Consider the following 16,097-nt stretch of genomic DNA (forward strand, 5'->3'; position numbering starts at 1 on the left):
AACTTGCCTATAAAATGGCAGGACTTGAGTAACTACCTTTGGGGCCACTTTTAACCTACAACTTGTAGAACGGCCAAGGCACAGCCCACGGCAATGAACTCTTACTAAACAGATGGAAAGAACAAAGTTGGCAGGCACCCTTACCGACAACTAGCTCCAAGATAGGCTGTCATCCCATCCCACGCTGAGCTCCTTCCACCACACTATCTAGAATCCTTCTGGGTCAACCCTCCCAAACTCCTAGTTGAGAACCACCAGTACTTTGGAAGCACTCGGGTGCTGTTTGACCCCATTTACCCACGTTAACACACTGTACATGGTCACTTCTTTTCTCAGCCGTTACTCCTGGGCTGCAAAGTTGCCACTAATCCCCATGGAACTGAGCTATACAATACCATAGCTCCTTCTGGGCAAGCACAATGTCTTGTCTTCCCCAGCACATGAAATCGGCCTCATCTCCCAAATTCTCAATACTTCAGGGCTGATGGAGGGTGGGGGGCACACACTAGACACCCAACTGTCCAAAGAGCAGTCTTATTAAACCACGTGGGTACAGATGTACCATTCCATTCATAGAAATGAGACGAGTATACGAGGCCTGAATCTGCAATTTGCTTAGTACCCATGATCTCTTTGGTGGGAGCATCTCAGCTGGGAAGAAGTCACAGGTCTTTTTGAAAAGACCACACAGCCCCTAACGTGGGCCAATTCCACGTAGCGCTGTTCTAGTGCCACAGGATTCTGGAGGATGACAAGGGGTCCATCCCCAAGTGCCACCTCCCTCAGGTATTCTCAATTTATTTTGAATAATAAGGAAAATCTGTGGGGTGCCTGGGTGGCTCAGTGAGTTGTGTCTTTTGATCTCGGCTCAAGGCAATCACCTCACAGTTTGTGAGATCCGAGCCCTGTGTGTCAGGCTCCCCACTGACAGTGCAGAACCTGCTTGGGATTCTCTCCCTCTCTCTCTGCCCCTTCCCAGCTTGCTCGTGCACGCACGCAAGCTCTCACAAAATAAACTTTAAAAAAATAAGGAAATTTTGGGCAGGAGCTCCAGATTAGGCTGTTAATGGTCCCAAATCACCCTTTGTGGGAAACTGAGACTTTCATTTGTGTTTTTAGGTGAATATGGTAGAATTCGATTACAAAATGCCAGTCAGGAGGAAAGCTTACACTACGTTAACAGCAGAACCTACAGGTTGCCTCATGGTTACAGTAATTCAACAAGGGCAGCAATTGAATTATCACCAGGTTGTTGAGCAAATTCAATATCCATTCCAATCAACAGTTTGCACCAAACATTATAAAAACTGACTTCCTGTAACAAACACGAATAGCCTTAAGGATGAAGATTGAGAATAAACGTTTGAAGCTTCAAGAGCAATTTTCATATTTCGTGCAGAGATTGCAAAAACGAATTTCTGAGGAAGCTACAATTCCAACTTTTACGCCAACTTGATGTCATTTGAAGATTTTTAAGTTGTTAAAATGAATCCGATACTAGGATACTATCTTAAAAAGTTCCAGAACACATTTGGGTTAAAACAAGGCAGAATGATCTAGAATTCTTAGTCGTTCACAACCTACATTCATTTACAATGAGGTGACTGGTAAATCAGCTGTACCTCCCTTCCACCCCTCAGCTCACAGGGCCTGACAGACTCCACCCAGAGAAGGTGGTGTTCCTATTTTGCTCACAGACCTTTCCACGGTGTCAAAACAGCACCCGATGCACTAGGACTCAGGGATGCACAGAAGAAAACTCAGGGCTAAGCCCTAAGCTCCCACTAGGGGATTAAAGGCTCACCTGGGGACCATGGTTGGGGGTAAGAAGTCCACTGCTGGCACAGGTGAATTTCATGTACCTGCAGGTACATTCCTACTTTCAACTACTTCCCTTTTGAAGAGCGAACATCTAACATTTCATGGGACTCCTACCAAGAGTAGAACAAGGCCGAAATGGAGTAGCCCCTCTGATTCGACACTCTAGCTTGAAGAGGGGAAGGATGTGCTGACCACAAGCCAGGAGTATGGCTCTTTTCACCCAACAAGTTCCCTTTCTGGAAGGGCATGAATGGGTAAGAAATGCACAGCTACAAAAGTAGCAGCTCCCTGGCTGACACCCAAATGAAAATTATGGAAAGATAAAAATAAGTGATCGCAGAGAAAACATACACTTAGGCTCTGCTTCTAGCTTTTAAAGGACTACAATTAAGACCCTAAATTTGGTGCTCAAGAAACCGTACCTTTTACATCTGCCAGTCATTAAACGAGGGTAAACTTCATTACATACAGTGTGCTTTTATTATGTTTTATTAGTCGCTACCTACACCAAGACCTTTTCCCATTCTTTCTTTAAATTTAAATTTTATTAAGAAATATCATACATACAAAAAGCACATAAACATACAGTTTAAAAAAGAAACCACCCACCCAGCTCTCGCAACAGAGCACTGTCAGCAGTTCCTCTGAAAGCTGCTCCTTGCCCTCCGTGGTCTCGTCTCCCTCCATCGTCGCAATAGGTAACAGTGAATTTCATGTTAATCATTTCCTTGCTTTTCTTTCATTTACCACAGATTTAATTTTAACCGCTCGGTTTTGACCTTCACAGAAGTGGAACTGTGGCGGATGTAGTCTTCTGTAACTTGTTTTCCGACCACTGAGATTCATCTGTGTTCACACATGTAGCTGTAGTTCAGCTGGACTTCTGTGTAATCCCACAGAATTGGTAGGAATACACCACGGTATTTATCCAGTGGACGGAAGGACATTTGGGGTCTTCCCAGTTTGTTTTGGTTTTCCTTTTCTTCCTATTACAAACAATGCTGTTATGACATTTTCACATCCATGTCCTGACACACATGTGTAAGAGTTTCTCTAGGGTATGTATCTAGGAGTGGAATAGCCACAAGAGAAGTTAGGGCACGGACCCTTATGCCAAACTATTTCCCAAAGCTGTTAAAACATTCTTAAATCTGTTGACAACTGAGCTACTTGGGATGGCTGAGGGGAAGAAATAGATCAAGGACTCTCAAACTGCATTTTTAAAGTAGGAAATTAAAAAATCTGATACAACAATGAAAAGCACATTTACGTCTCTGCTTTGGTTTACTTGAAATGTACTTTGAAAAACTACATGTTTAAAACGTAAAAGGGTGGTCTCCTAGATCTCCAATGTTTCTAAATATACGAGTGAAAACAGCAAGATTCAAAACATATGGTGTACTTTCATATATAAAAAAAGGTCTATACATATATGCTTATATCCTCCACCTCCCTCCAGCAAGAGTAACTGTTTAACAGTAGTTCCTGAAAAGGAACAGGAGGACAGGAGAAGGGGAGAGAGATCACCTAACACTTCTAATGTTGTTTTTTGAACCATGTACAAGCATTACAATTGTAATACAAAATTTTTAGAAAGTAGTCACCTGGGGTTCTTTCATAAACAACTAAAAAATCAGTCTGAACTCAAACCCGAAAATCGGCCCTAAACAAAGTTCCATCCTACAGAAAATACACAATTCTCAAGTGTTTTCCTTTTGTTTCATGCACTTTAGAATAATGTTTAAAAATATTCACACAGCCCATCTAAAATGCATTTTTAGAAGCATGGAACGGACACAAGCTCAAAAAACTCCCACCCTAAGTTGTTCCATTGTAACATCTCTAGAAACTTTAATCAGAAGGTGGCTGACAACCTGTATGTATGAGGTGTCCTCTGTGACACTAACTATATATGGAAAAAGTAGACAGACTGCCTGCAGGTGTGACGGTATAAGGAGAGGAGATAAACACTTAAGCTGAAATAGGACTAGTTTATTACAACCTCAAGAAGGCAAGAAATAGGTTTTAATCCAAAATGAAAAATACAGCTGACCCTTGAACAACACGAATTTGAACTGCATGGGTCCACTTATACAGGGATTTTTTTTACAGCATGGTAAATGCATGGTCTCCTATGATTTTCTCAACACTGTTCCTTGAACTTACTTTATTGTAAGCACACAATATAGAATATGCATACAAAATGTGTGTTCATCAACTATGTTGTAGGTAAGGCTCTGGTCAACAGGCTTTTGGCAGTTCTGGGGGAGTCAAGTATGTATGTGGATTTGACCACACAGGAGGTGGGGGTGGGAGTGGTTGGCATGCCTAATCTCCCCACATTGTTCCAGGGTCAACTGTAAATATCTTGTGATCTATCTGAAGAAAAAATGTAACAAAAAGGGAGGTGACGCATAGTCTTTCTACATCGAACAGAAGAGGATGCCAGAGCAGCAGACTCATTACATGGTCCCTTCGAGACACACAGCGGAAAGTAAGCTACCAGACCAGTTCTACAGTTGAGGACTCCGGCCAATTAAAAGTTCATCCAGTTTATTTTCATTAATGAACTTGTTTCTTAATTTTTAGAAATACATGCTGAACTACTTACAGATTAAATGGTGTGTCTGACACTTGCCTGAAAGTAATAGGAGGCAGGGGATACATACACACATGCACGAACATATAAAATTAAGACTGGCCACTGAGTCTTACTAGTGGTGAGTTTTAATAAAGGCTGATTGTACTGTTCTACTTTTATGTAGGTCTTAAGTTTTCCAAAATGAAAAGTTAAAAAACCCTGATTGCTCTCAACCAATTCCAATCTTACCAAGTAATCTTCTGAGTAGTAAAATCTGGCTCCCCTTAAAGGCTCTTCACAGAGAAGATACACACTGACCAACCGACAACTGTTTAGCCCTAAAGGCAGAAACGTGTATTTCTTACAGTAAATTCAATTAGCACACAGCCTCTATGTTTGATTATGAATTTAAGCAAGAATAGTTTCCTCTTGAGCCTGATAAATTTGGGTGTTGAGGGCAACCCAACTTCTAAATCTCCAACTAAAACCAGACCTTAGTCATGGACACCTTAAGGGGTCAGGCCTCTCCCTCAAATCCTACATAACTCCCATCGTGATCAACACATCTAAGTGTCCATGGAATCATGAAGATGATGAAGACTTTTCATGAACTCATTTACTGTATGTACCTCATTAAAGTAATTTAGCTATGGATTCTAGAAGAGGCAAGAACAAGTCTGGCATTTTAAATCCCTTAATAATTTTAGCAGCTTAATACTTTAGTAAACTGTTTTCGGTTTTTCGGGATGGTTTTTCCAGAGACGGAGCAACAGAATATGATGAACTAGCACTCCAAAGTCCTTCGCTCTCACGACCGCAACCTTGTCAAACTCCACCAACAGTGCCTGGGAGGGGCTGACTTTGTATCAGACGGCTTCACATCTTATCTTAATCCTGACAAAGTCAGAGATATCCAACCCATTCGCCTGCTGCTGTACCTCCAAAATCAGCTAGTGAGCCAGGAGTGCTCTGTGCCCCTGGCATGATCTCACACAAAGCACCTCTGAAGTGGTAGCTTCATCATTTCCCAAAGCTTGGTGGAGGGTATTTTAGGAAACTCTTTCACTAAGCCTATCAGAATGAATACAATGGCAGAACAGTGAGGCACCAGACCAAAAGGCGGAGGCTAGGTTCCTTGAGCTAGCTCTCCGCCAACACGGAGCCACGTGACTTTGCGTACGTCATCCAACCCAGTTACCCGGTTTCTCTACCTTATAAACTGACAACAATATTTGAAAATTATAAATCACAAAAAAACTGCTATGATATATGTAGCCGGATAATACTTTTACACAGTTGACAAAGCTGGCTATAGATAGAAACATGCTGCCGAATCAGCTGGGGTGGGGGGACCACCTGCTTAAGCCTCGGTTTTTAAGAATAAATCCTTATTATGTGTACTACACACCCCATACACAGAACTGAATACATCTGTAATCTGACAAGACCAGGTTAAAAGAAATCTTGACACAGGATTTAAAACAAAGACCAAAAGCTAGTTAAAAGTTCTTGAATAGTCTTCTACATCATTATTTCATAGCTAGAAGAAGATAGTGTTCATCAGAAGGCTATTTTGAATTTTCTACTACTAAAGGAATCTCTCAGGGATGTAAAAATATATTCTAGTTCACTGTACATCTTTGCTATTAAAAGCAAAATTCAAATTTATTCATAACCACCCAAAATTGAAGCACCATTATTTAAAACATTTAAACTGCAGAAATTCTATAAAAATTAGTCTTTAACAGAACAATCAGATAAAACTGTACACCAACACTTCTAGTAACAGTGCACCTCATATTTAAAACAGGGGACTAGTTCAGAGTCAATAGCTTTATTAGAAAAGATTAATACTAAAACTTTTCAATGACAGAGACAATCAAATTTGTAACAGAAAGTCAGAGATACTTTATTTTCACTTCTAAATCCAAAGGCTAGATAGAGCAGAGTTGTAAAAATGGAATCCCACTTAATCTGATTCACACAAATACTAACGTTTAATCCTGTTTTCAAAGTCCAAGAATGAAAACTTGCAATTAAACACTGAGCAAGCCACATGTTTAGGTAATATTTCTTAAAAAGTCTTAAAGAAAACAATATGATACAGGACCTAAGTTTTCAGTGGCATATATATGCTATTAACACGTGTTCTGAAATCTGGTAGGTCACGTCAGTCCTGAATTAATTTTTAATAAAAAAACAAAACAAAACAGAACAACTAACTGAGCTTTCTACTTTTCTATGCCACTATAGTTTTCTTTCACCTCATTTTAATGTCGATCTTCATGTTATGCCGTTTTCAGGTTTCTTCCAGAAATCTTCCAACAGTTGTCCTACAATGCAAAAGTTGGGGAAAAAGGATAATTAGACAACATGTAAAAGGCAAATTTTTATGACTAAGTGTTGGCCCAGTCACTAACTGCTACTTAACATATGGACACGGAACGTCTGTATTCTTTGTAAGTTATCAAGGCATCAGCGTGGTCTTAAAGCCCTGTGCCCGCGTGTGCTGGCCTATGCGTGAATGGCTCACACACGTAACACTACACTGCTGTCCTAGAAGAAGAAAGCCATTGACAAACCAACTACTTGGTACTCCCTTTCCGTAGAAATCTTTTATCCCAAGCCACTAGCCCAAAGAATGAATAGTTTATAGGTTTTCAGAACTCATAAAACCTAACTTTTAATAGTTCTTTAAAAACCCAAATTCATTCTACATGATTCATCAACTCTTTGTATTTCACAGATTGAAGGTGTCTGCCTCTGCCATCCACTGCTGCTTGAAACGTCTCAGCCAGTGACTATTCCTAGGCATCTATGGCTGCCTGCAGATTCTCCTACACCGTAGGAAATATTAAACACATACCTCTTAAAGACTTGAGAATTGCATTGAGTGTAACAAGGCGAATAATGTGAAGTGTTTATTGTATTTAAAATTCTTTAAAGATATCTAATTCTGGGCACCACTGCATCCCTACATACAGTTGAAAAAAAATTCCATTCTGTTAACATTTGATTTATAAGTTTTCACGCAATACACAAAAAACCCCTCTGTGCGTCTTGTAAAGAACAAAAAAGATACACAACAGTTAAGCGTAAAGATCACAGGCAATAGCATTCAAACATGGATGTGGGTAGAGAAAGGAGTACCTGGCATGAGTACCTGCTTAGTTTGACTGAATCCTTGATTTTTAATTTGGCTTTTCATGGGCCGCTCACAACACCAACGCTGTGTGAGGTATGGTAGTCAGCTGCAATAATTCATAAACCCTACACTTCCATCAATCCAATGCTACTGGCTCTCGAGTTACAGAACAAACTGCATTAGAATGCAAGGCAATAAAGCAAAAAACTAGAAACATCCTTGACAAAGAAATACTAGCAGTTTAATTAAAACAAAGTAGTCCAACATGTGCCTCAGAAATATTTAAGTTGTTAAAGCATATGTCTCTGCCAATGTACCAACACAAGATGGACTTAATACCAAAAAGAAAAAAAAACAGTTCAACCTTTTTATTAAAAAAAAAGAAAAAAAAAGAAATGACAGCAAAATCCCTAAAAAAAAGGATAATTAACTTTTCAATGGCGACTACATTACAAACGTGGGCAGTAATTTCCAAAGAGGCACACTAATGGGGGCACGAGTCTGCTACAAAATAGCTGAGACAAAACAATGTACCTCAAAATGTTTTGCAGGACTACACTGTCTTTTCCTTCAGAAGATGCTTTTGTATGTCTTCTTACTCGGCTTAGCTCCGTCTTCGTCTGTGCATACTTACGCTGCACTGCCAAACAGTAACAAAAAGCCCTAATCAAAGTGAGAAACAATACACTTACCTCTGTCTGATCTGAGGTCTTATCAGATCAGTTTTAATTGGACTGAGTGTCACCTTCAGATTTAATGTCTTCACTGGTCCCATTGACCTCATTCTTAGTATCACTTTCCTTTGATTCAGTGTTTGTGTCTTCACTCTGTTTTTCTCGACTACTGGACTTCACACTACTTTTTTTATCATCAGATCCCCTCTTTTCTGCCATAAAAGAAGACATTGATCGTGGATTTTAAAGTAAAATACAATACACATATGACATTTTGAAAAGCGAAACAATTGAGAGATGAAAAGACAATTATTTCCCACAGACTGCAAGTAACACAGTTTGGCGAATCTATCAAAGGGATAAAAACCGGGGAGCACCATACGGGGAATTAAGAGAGAGCAAAAGGTAAAAGAGTATGCAAATTCTCTCAAACTGGTAAGAATCTACTAAGTACGGGCAACTCCAAATCACTGCAGGATCTAAGATGTAAGTAAATTTCATCTAGGGCGAGGAACATCAAAAAGCAATGGGAAGGGTATGAACGGTAGCACACAAGAACTGTGTTCACACAAAGTGAGTTACTAAGGTAAAAAGTAAAAACAGTTAAACATTTAATAGGCCTGTTTCTCCAACTGTAGATTTGGTAATGCAACAGACTACTTACATATGTATCAATCTGAACACCTAAGAGGAACAAGACCAATGAAAGAAAGTGGACCTTAGATCTCAATCCAAGCACTGAACTTTGCTAAGAAAGTGCTTTGCTAAGAAAAGTAATATAGATGCCACCTCAGAGTTGTTTTTCCAAAAGGAGAAATTAAAATTCAACTCAGCTGCGAATGAAGAACGAAAAAAGTAAATCTTAACTTTTTCTCCTACTGTTTTCCTCGTAATGGTGAAACCTCAGACTAGGGGCAGAAAGTGGGATGTGGAGCAAGAATATTCCAGCTTTTTTAGTTCCAAGTATTGCCTAACAAAAGATTTCTACAGAAAATGCTAACACAAACTACAAGCCTCCTGGAAAAATTGTTTTTCCCCTTAAAACTAAGTTAAGAACAACTGGTCTAGCAGAGTAGTCCATAAGACAGAAAGATGTTTTAAGAGAAGCACAACCCTTTACAGATTCTGGACAAAGTTGTTAAGACACAACAGCAAGTAACTAGGAGAGGGATGGTAACGCAAACAAAATATGGTGGTGGCAGGGGGCGCTCATTCAAAGAATGGAAGAACTGAAGATCTTATGTGAAGGAGCGGATTCAGTCCATAAGACTTGCAAAATGCACACGAAGCAATGTCCAAGTAGCTGACGGCAGGACTTGCTCCATGTCTGTCCGTCGACTCAGGAGAACTGAGCCAGTACAGTGTGCTCTAACTGACCTTGTGGGCAAGTCCTCCCTTTGTGCCTTATGGGCTTCTCCGGTGCACGGGTAGCTTCAATGAGGAAGAGTCGTCTTGTTGCCCCGTAGAGGACTAGTAGTCAGTCCAATAATCTTATCTTCTGCCCTATGTAGATATGGTAGATCTTAATAGTCCTAAGGACACCCACAAAGTGTGGTGGATTTCAGGGCTATGGATTAAAGAAGGAAACTCTCTGACAAAGAGAGAACCTTAAATTGGTTGGTGTTAAGAAATACAGGTCTGTGTAAGAAACCACTTTTCACTGTGGCGTTCAAGTACTTCCAATCACAGCACCTGGAGTAGTGACCTCCCGCTTACTCATGTGCCATTATCAAGTGCTATTCCTGCTCAGAGTTCGGGCCTTCGGTCATCTGTATACCTAGGCGTGCCTCAATGGCGACATGGCATTTTCAAAAGCCAGTAAATCATATCACTTTTAAAAGAGATCCCCAAGTTCAAGACAAATCTATAATGCATTCCCAATCTTTCAAGGTGGACCTGATGCAGAACTTTCTCCAAATCAAGTCTTCCCTCCTTCCTCCGTGAAAATTTGTCCATAATCCAAACAACGTAGCTTATTCTACTTAGGCAAAGGTTTTTATTAAATTCTATGATGTCACCATTATAATTAAGATTCTATTACAGCTATGCAATTCAGGACATCTTTTTGCTCCATCCAGAAATTATACAATCACGTCTGTTTGAAGGCAAGCCAGTTGCATCTATTGCTCATTTCTGATCCCAGACAGTTCTGAAGGCTAGCTATTGTCCCTGGGCATCAATCCAACTATTTTAAGCGACACAAAGGGAATATAGCAAAGAGCTTTAGTTCTCAAAGAGAAGTGATTAATTTGATCTCTGACGCCCATTATCTGGCTCTGGAGACTAGACCCCTCACCCAAAAAACACATTTACAAAGTCTTGCAAAAAAGGCTGGGTGAAACGTTCTAAACTAATGTAAAATCAGTTGATAACCCTTTGTAGCAACTGCCTATTGAATCACAGAAGTAATTTCTGGACTTAAATGACAAATAATAAAGCTCGTGACAGCAAGTTTAAAAAACTGTCGTTTCCTATTTAACATCTGCTCCAGGTGGTAGAAAAAAACAACATATGTAAATATTTTTAAAAGAAAAGGGATACTTATTTCAGGAAAAATGAAAGCGTAAGACCAAAAATATATGTCCATTGTTTGTGTGCTGGCATTTCTCTAACTCAGTTTAACAAAAACCTGAGTCTGGCCCAAAAAACAAAAAAAACCCAACACAACAAAAAAAACCACACACAAAACAAAAACCATAGAATAGTTCCATAAAAGAAAGTAAGAAACGAGTATCACACAAAAGTCCAGTTTAACAAACTCAAACACAGCAGCACGTATGTCGGGTGATCTAACACGGACACCAACAGGCAGGACAGGATGGAACAAGCAGAGCCAAGAAAATTAGAAACAGGCCCTTGCTCTCATTCCTAAAAACCATGCAAAGCAGAACAGCCCATTCAAGACAAAATGAAAGATGCTCAAAAGATCTAAAGAAAACACAGAAGGGAGACGCTGATTTTCAAAGAATGATCTTTCAGTTAAGACTAAGCTAAACAATGAGAATATCCATGTGAAAACATGCCAAAGACAATATAAGAAAGTCCATTAACAGAGCAGTGACAGTGCATTCCAGCCACCAGAATGCCACAGAAAACCAAAGGGAAAGGTAGAAAGGAAAGAGCGTGTTGTTTCAATAGAAAACACAGTGAAGACGTACGTAAGATACTCAACTTCTGCAAACTTAGAAGTTAATTACGGAGGTAAATGAAGGCTGCACATGAGGACCAATGCAAAATAGCACACTTACTCTGCAAGACATATTATGGAACACGCAGCAGAGAAAAAAAAATGTTGCCATTAACCAAGCTAATAAATTCTACAGCCTTATAATCCTGAAGAGTAATGCGATACTTGGAAGAATTGAGACGATAAACCTCAGGTTAACAACTGAAGGATGTGGTTTTGGCATGTTCTAAGAAAACACCAGGTCAACTGTCACAAGTCAGAGCAGGAGGGGAAAATAATGCCTGCCTCCTACTGAATGGTGTTGGTTCTAAGTAAAAAAGAAGATAGCTTGAAATGGAACTCTGCCTATCTCCAAAGAAATGTGAGTGCAGAGAAAGGAGTGTTAAAATAATCTAATTAATGAATTAAATCTTTAATTAATGAATTAAATTCTCACATAAACTAACCTTTCTCCTTGGATTTTCTATCTTGTTCTCTGTCCCGACTTTTGCTCCTGTGCTTATAGGACTTTCGATCCCGGCTTTTTGATCTTCTTCGATCCCGACTACGAGATCTATGTTTTCTTTCTGATCGATCATGGCTTCTGCTTCTTCGTCGATCTCTGCTTCTTCACAATTTGAAATAAAAGGAAAGCAACTTCAGCTGACATGACAATGAGAAAAACCTTGCAAAAATTATGTACTATTTAATAATTAACAAGATTAAGCAAAACTTAGCTTTAAAAGGCAAATGAATAGAATCCACTACTAAAACATATGTACAGTAGACATCTTAAGAAGTTACTGGAAATCTAACTTCAACTTTTCAAATAGTGCTAAGATAGTTATCATGGTCTTTAAGACTCCTCTTCAATCGTTAACTCTAAAACAATAAAACCGATTTCATTTTTTGTGTTTTTAAAGAATCAGTTACATAACACTTTATTTCTTTTTAACTTTTTATGTTATTTTATTTTTGAGAGAGAAAGAGTGTGAGTGGTCGAGGGACAGAGAAAGAGGGAGACACAGAATCTGAAGTAGGCTCCAGGCTCTGAGCTGTCAGCACAGAGCCCAATACAGGGCTCAAACTCATGAGCCGTGCCATCATGACCTGAGCCAAAGTCAGATGCTTAACCAACTGAGCCACCCACCGGCCCCTAATTTTTGTTTTAGAGGGAGAGAGAATCCCAAACAGGCTCCACAATGTCAGTGCAAAGCCCGACGTGGAGCTTAAACTTACAAACTGTAAGATCATGCTGTGAACTGAAATCAAGAGTTGGGCACCTGACTAAACCACCCAGGCACCCCAGTTAGGTAACACTTTAGTTCTTGTATTAAGCGTGGTGTCCTCCAAAGTAAATGTACATCATTTTACCCAAAAATAACTTATAATTTAAATGTCTTCTTAGAATCAATGAGAAGAGAAAACAAAGAGACCATCCAGCTGCATGGACTTCCTAGTAAGAGCACATCAAACCTCCTTAGGTGAAATAGCAAAGAAGTTGCCTTGAAGATGGAGTGGCTAACTGACTCCACTCTCATAATCTATTCTAGTCTTTGACAATACTTGAGAGCTTCCCAAGGACCAAGGAAATAACATTAGTAATCACTACTGTTTATTGCACTCTCGCTCTATGCTGGGCACAGTCTTGTGTGCTCTATGTACCTGCTTCGCCTTCTTTCTCTACTTCGTGATCTTTTGTGGTCCCGAGACCTGCTGCATCTTCGGTCTGAGGTTCGGCTTGAATGCCGACTTCTTGAACGACTTCGTTTTCTTCTTTCTCTGTCTCTAGCCCTTTCTTTCTCTCTTTCTTCCTCTTCTCTCCGTCTTTTCCTTTCTCTTTCCTCTCTTTCTCTTTCCCGTTCTTTTTCTCTTTCTTCCCGTTCTTGCTTCTCCTTTTTTAAACGCTCATCACGATCAGGTTCTTCAGTTCTTTTTCTTAACTTTTCCTAAAAGAAATCAAGTTCAATTTTTATAAACACCCTTAAAGACTCTGTCAAACAAGGGCTGACGTGTAAAGCATGTGTAATCAACTTATGGAATCTGATATCCTAAAAGAAAATGTAGAAATTCCGACACCATGTTTGTATGCAAGATAATGTTACTTGACAAAGTCCTCAGGGATAGGCTTTCTCCCAAATTCCTGGCACGAAAGAGTGAAGGAATTAAAATGCTTTGATAGTATTCATTAATAGCAAAATTTTATAGGGATTATTACGGTTTCAAATAATACACATCAACAAAATATCCACAAGAGGCTTATGTCTCTATGTGATCAATTTTTAGCCACACTGAAGTACAGTACTAGCTGTGGTTAAAGTGCATGCTTGAAAGCTTACTTTTAATTCTTCAACAGTAGCTTTAATTTTGGCATATCCCATGTGCTGCTTTCCCATCAAATGGTCATCTACCCGGGACTGGGCATCTCCGACTATCAAAAAGGCTCCACACACTTCACAAACTTCCATTTGTTTTTCTTGGGCAGCAAAACTTTCAATCGTCTGAAATGACAAATCAGTTATTATAAAGAGTATCTGAGTGAGAACAAACAAATCCAAAATATATACTTAAAATTTAGAACAGAGTTCTAATTTTGTGCATTTCTCCAAAGCCATTAATACTGAGTACCAACTGGCCAACTTTTAGAGCAGGGAACAAGGCAACAGCAACCAACTTTCCATTATCATTAAGGAAGTGTGGAGACCCCGTCCCTCAACAGTAACTAGTCAATTACCCACACCACCTTGAAAATGGTTAACTACCTCTCAGCTACCTATTTTAGTCTGAATTCCTTTCTTAGGTTCAACAGGCTAAAGGCGTGGCCTCCATATTAAAAGTATTTTTAAAGGGGGCTTCTGGGTAGCTCAGTCAGTTAAGCATCTGACTTTGGCTCAGGTTATGATCTCATGGTTCCTAAGTTTGAGCTCCGTCATCAGGTGAGCAGGAGCCCCACTTCTCTCTCTCTGCCCCTCCCTCACTTGCACCCTCTCTAAATAAATAAATAAATACATAAATAAATACATAAACAAACAAACAAACAAACAAACTAAAAAAAGTATTTTGGGGGGGGGCGGTTTCCTGAGCTCAGCAGGTTAAGCATCCAACCCTTGATTTCAGCTCAGGTCATGATCTTACGGTTCCATGGGATCAAGCCCCACATCAATGGGGCTTGGGATTCCCTCCCTCTCTCCCCCGCTCCCAATCTCTCTCTCAAAATAAACATTTAAAAAATACAAATAGGGGTGCCTGGGTGGCTCAGTCGGTTAAGATTCTGAATTAGCTCAGGTCCTTATCTCATGGTCCTGTGCTAACAGCTCGGAGCCTGGAGCCTACTTCAGATTCTGTGTCTCCCTCTCTCTCTGCCCCTCCCCCACTCATGCTGGCTTTCTCAAAAATGAATGATGTTAAAAAAATTTTTAATGAAATATGTATGTGTATTTTTTCAAGAGGCGCCTAATCGGCTCAGCAGCAGAGCATGCGACACTTGACCTTGGGGCCATGAGTTCAAGCCCATGCTAGGCACAGAGCTATGTAAAAAAAAATTTTCCAAAATGCTTAGGGAACTGAACTCACTGAGCATAATCTGTACATATCCTATTCAATATATGGGAACCAATGACCAATTATTTTCTACCATTGACACCCAAAACAGGTATATCACATTCTCTAATATAAAAAAGTAGAAGATACTTTGAGTACACTAATTTTGAGCTAAGGTAAATATATATGGAGTAATTAGGGATGCCTGGGTGGCTTAGTCAGTTAAGTGTCCAACTTCAGCTCAGGTCATGATCTTGCAGTTCGTGGGTTCGTGCCCCAGGTTGGGCTCCGTGCTGACAGCTCAGAGCTTGGAGCCTGCTTCAGACTCTGTGCCTCCCTCTCTCTCTGCCCCTCCCCAACTCCTGCTCTCTCTCAAAATTAAATAAACACACACACACACACACACACACACACACACACACACACACACACACACAAATTTATCGGAACAAGAAAGCAAAACCCAGGCCCAAATGAGTAGTCCTAAGGCATGGGCTGGCATGCCAGTACCTAGAGGCTTGTTTTTGTAAATAAAAGTTTTATTGGAACACAGCCACGTCAATTTGTTTATACACTGTCCAAAGTCGCTTTCATAAAATAAAAGCCGAGCTTGGTAGCTGCCAGGGATCTTCTGGCCTGCAAACCTGAAGTATTTACTGTGTGGCCTTTTAAGATACAGTTTGCAAACTCCTGATTTAGGACATTAGAAAATTGTCTACAAAGATTCTCAAGTAGCAACAGGTCGTAGTAATTCACAGTGAAGAGCCTGGATAAATCAAAATGAGGTTGCTACTCACCGAGGTCGTGGATCTAAGCAACTCTCTCTCTTCTTTTAACTGTTCAACTAATTTCATCATTCCCTGGGCTTCTTCTACTTTTCCTTCAGATCCTAATTCTTCAATCTAAGAGGGATTTAAAAAAAAAATGCAGTCAAGACTCCTTTCTAACCAAACTACCTAAGTATTTTTCCGTTCTTTCCCAAGTTTCATTAGCATTTAGTGGTTGTTTTGGGTCTTTTGTCTAATTTTGTTTATTGACGCCTCTTTGGGTTAAATTTACCCTTTTGATTTTTTACAGCATTAGTAAAGTGTATTTGACATGCAATAAACTGCATATTTTTAAGGTGTACAATCTGGTAAGTTTTGACAACCATGAAACTAACACCATCAT

The 16,097-nt window shown here is 39.8% G+C and overlaps 1 protein-coding gene across 10 annotated transcripts in view; it reads right to left on the reverse strand.

Moving 5' to 3' along the window:
• Positions 1-2,344: 2,344 nt before the first annotated feature.
• Positions 2,345-16,097, reverse strand: part of LUC7L3 (LUC7 like 3 pre-mRNA splicing factor) — a 30,168-nt gene continuing 16,415 nt past the window's right edge. For 3 of the 10 annotated variants that reach the window (XM_047832413.1, XM_047832418.1, XM_047832419.1), the window contains 6 exons: positions 15,725-15,829; positions 13,727-13,888; positions 13,053-13,336; positions 11,855-12,015; positions 8,293-8,433; positions 6,221-8,187 (listed from right to left, as the gene is read on the reverse strand). In XM_047832413.1, the coding sequence (XP_047688369.1) occupies positions 7,997-8,187; positions 8,293-8,433; positions 11,855-12,015; positions 13,053-13,336; positions 13,727-13,888; positions 15,725-15,829 (1,044 nt within the window). In that variant the 3' untranslated portion in view covers positions 6,221-7,996. Of the gene's footprint in view, positions 2,888-6,220; positions 8,188-8,239; positions 8,434-9,598; positions 9,725-11,854; positions 12,016-13,052; positions 13,337-13,726; positions 13,889-15,724; positions 15,830-16,097 lie in introns of those variants that run through there. The other 7 variants (XR_007146792.1, XR_007146791.1, XR_007146794.1 and 4 more) reach the window with 7 other exon arrangements.

Source organism: Prionailurus viverrinus, chromosome E1 (genome assembly GCF_022837055.1).
Source record: "Prionailurus viverrinus isolate Anna chromosome E1, UM_Priviv_1.0, whole genome shotgun sequence".
NCBI classification, from domain to species: Eukaryota; Metazoa; Chordata; class Mammalia; order Carnivora; family Felidae; genus Prionailurus; species Prionailurus viverrinus.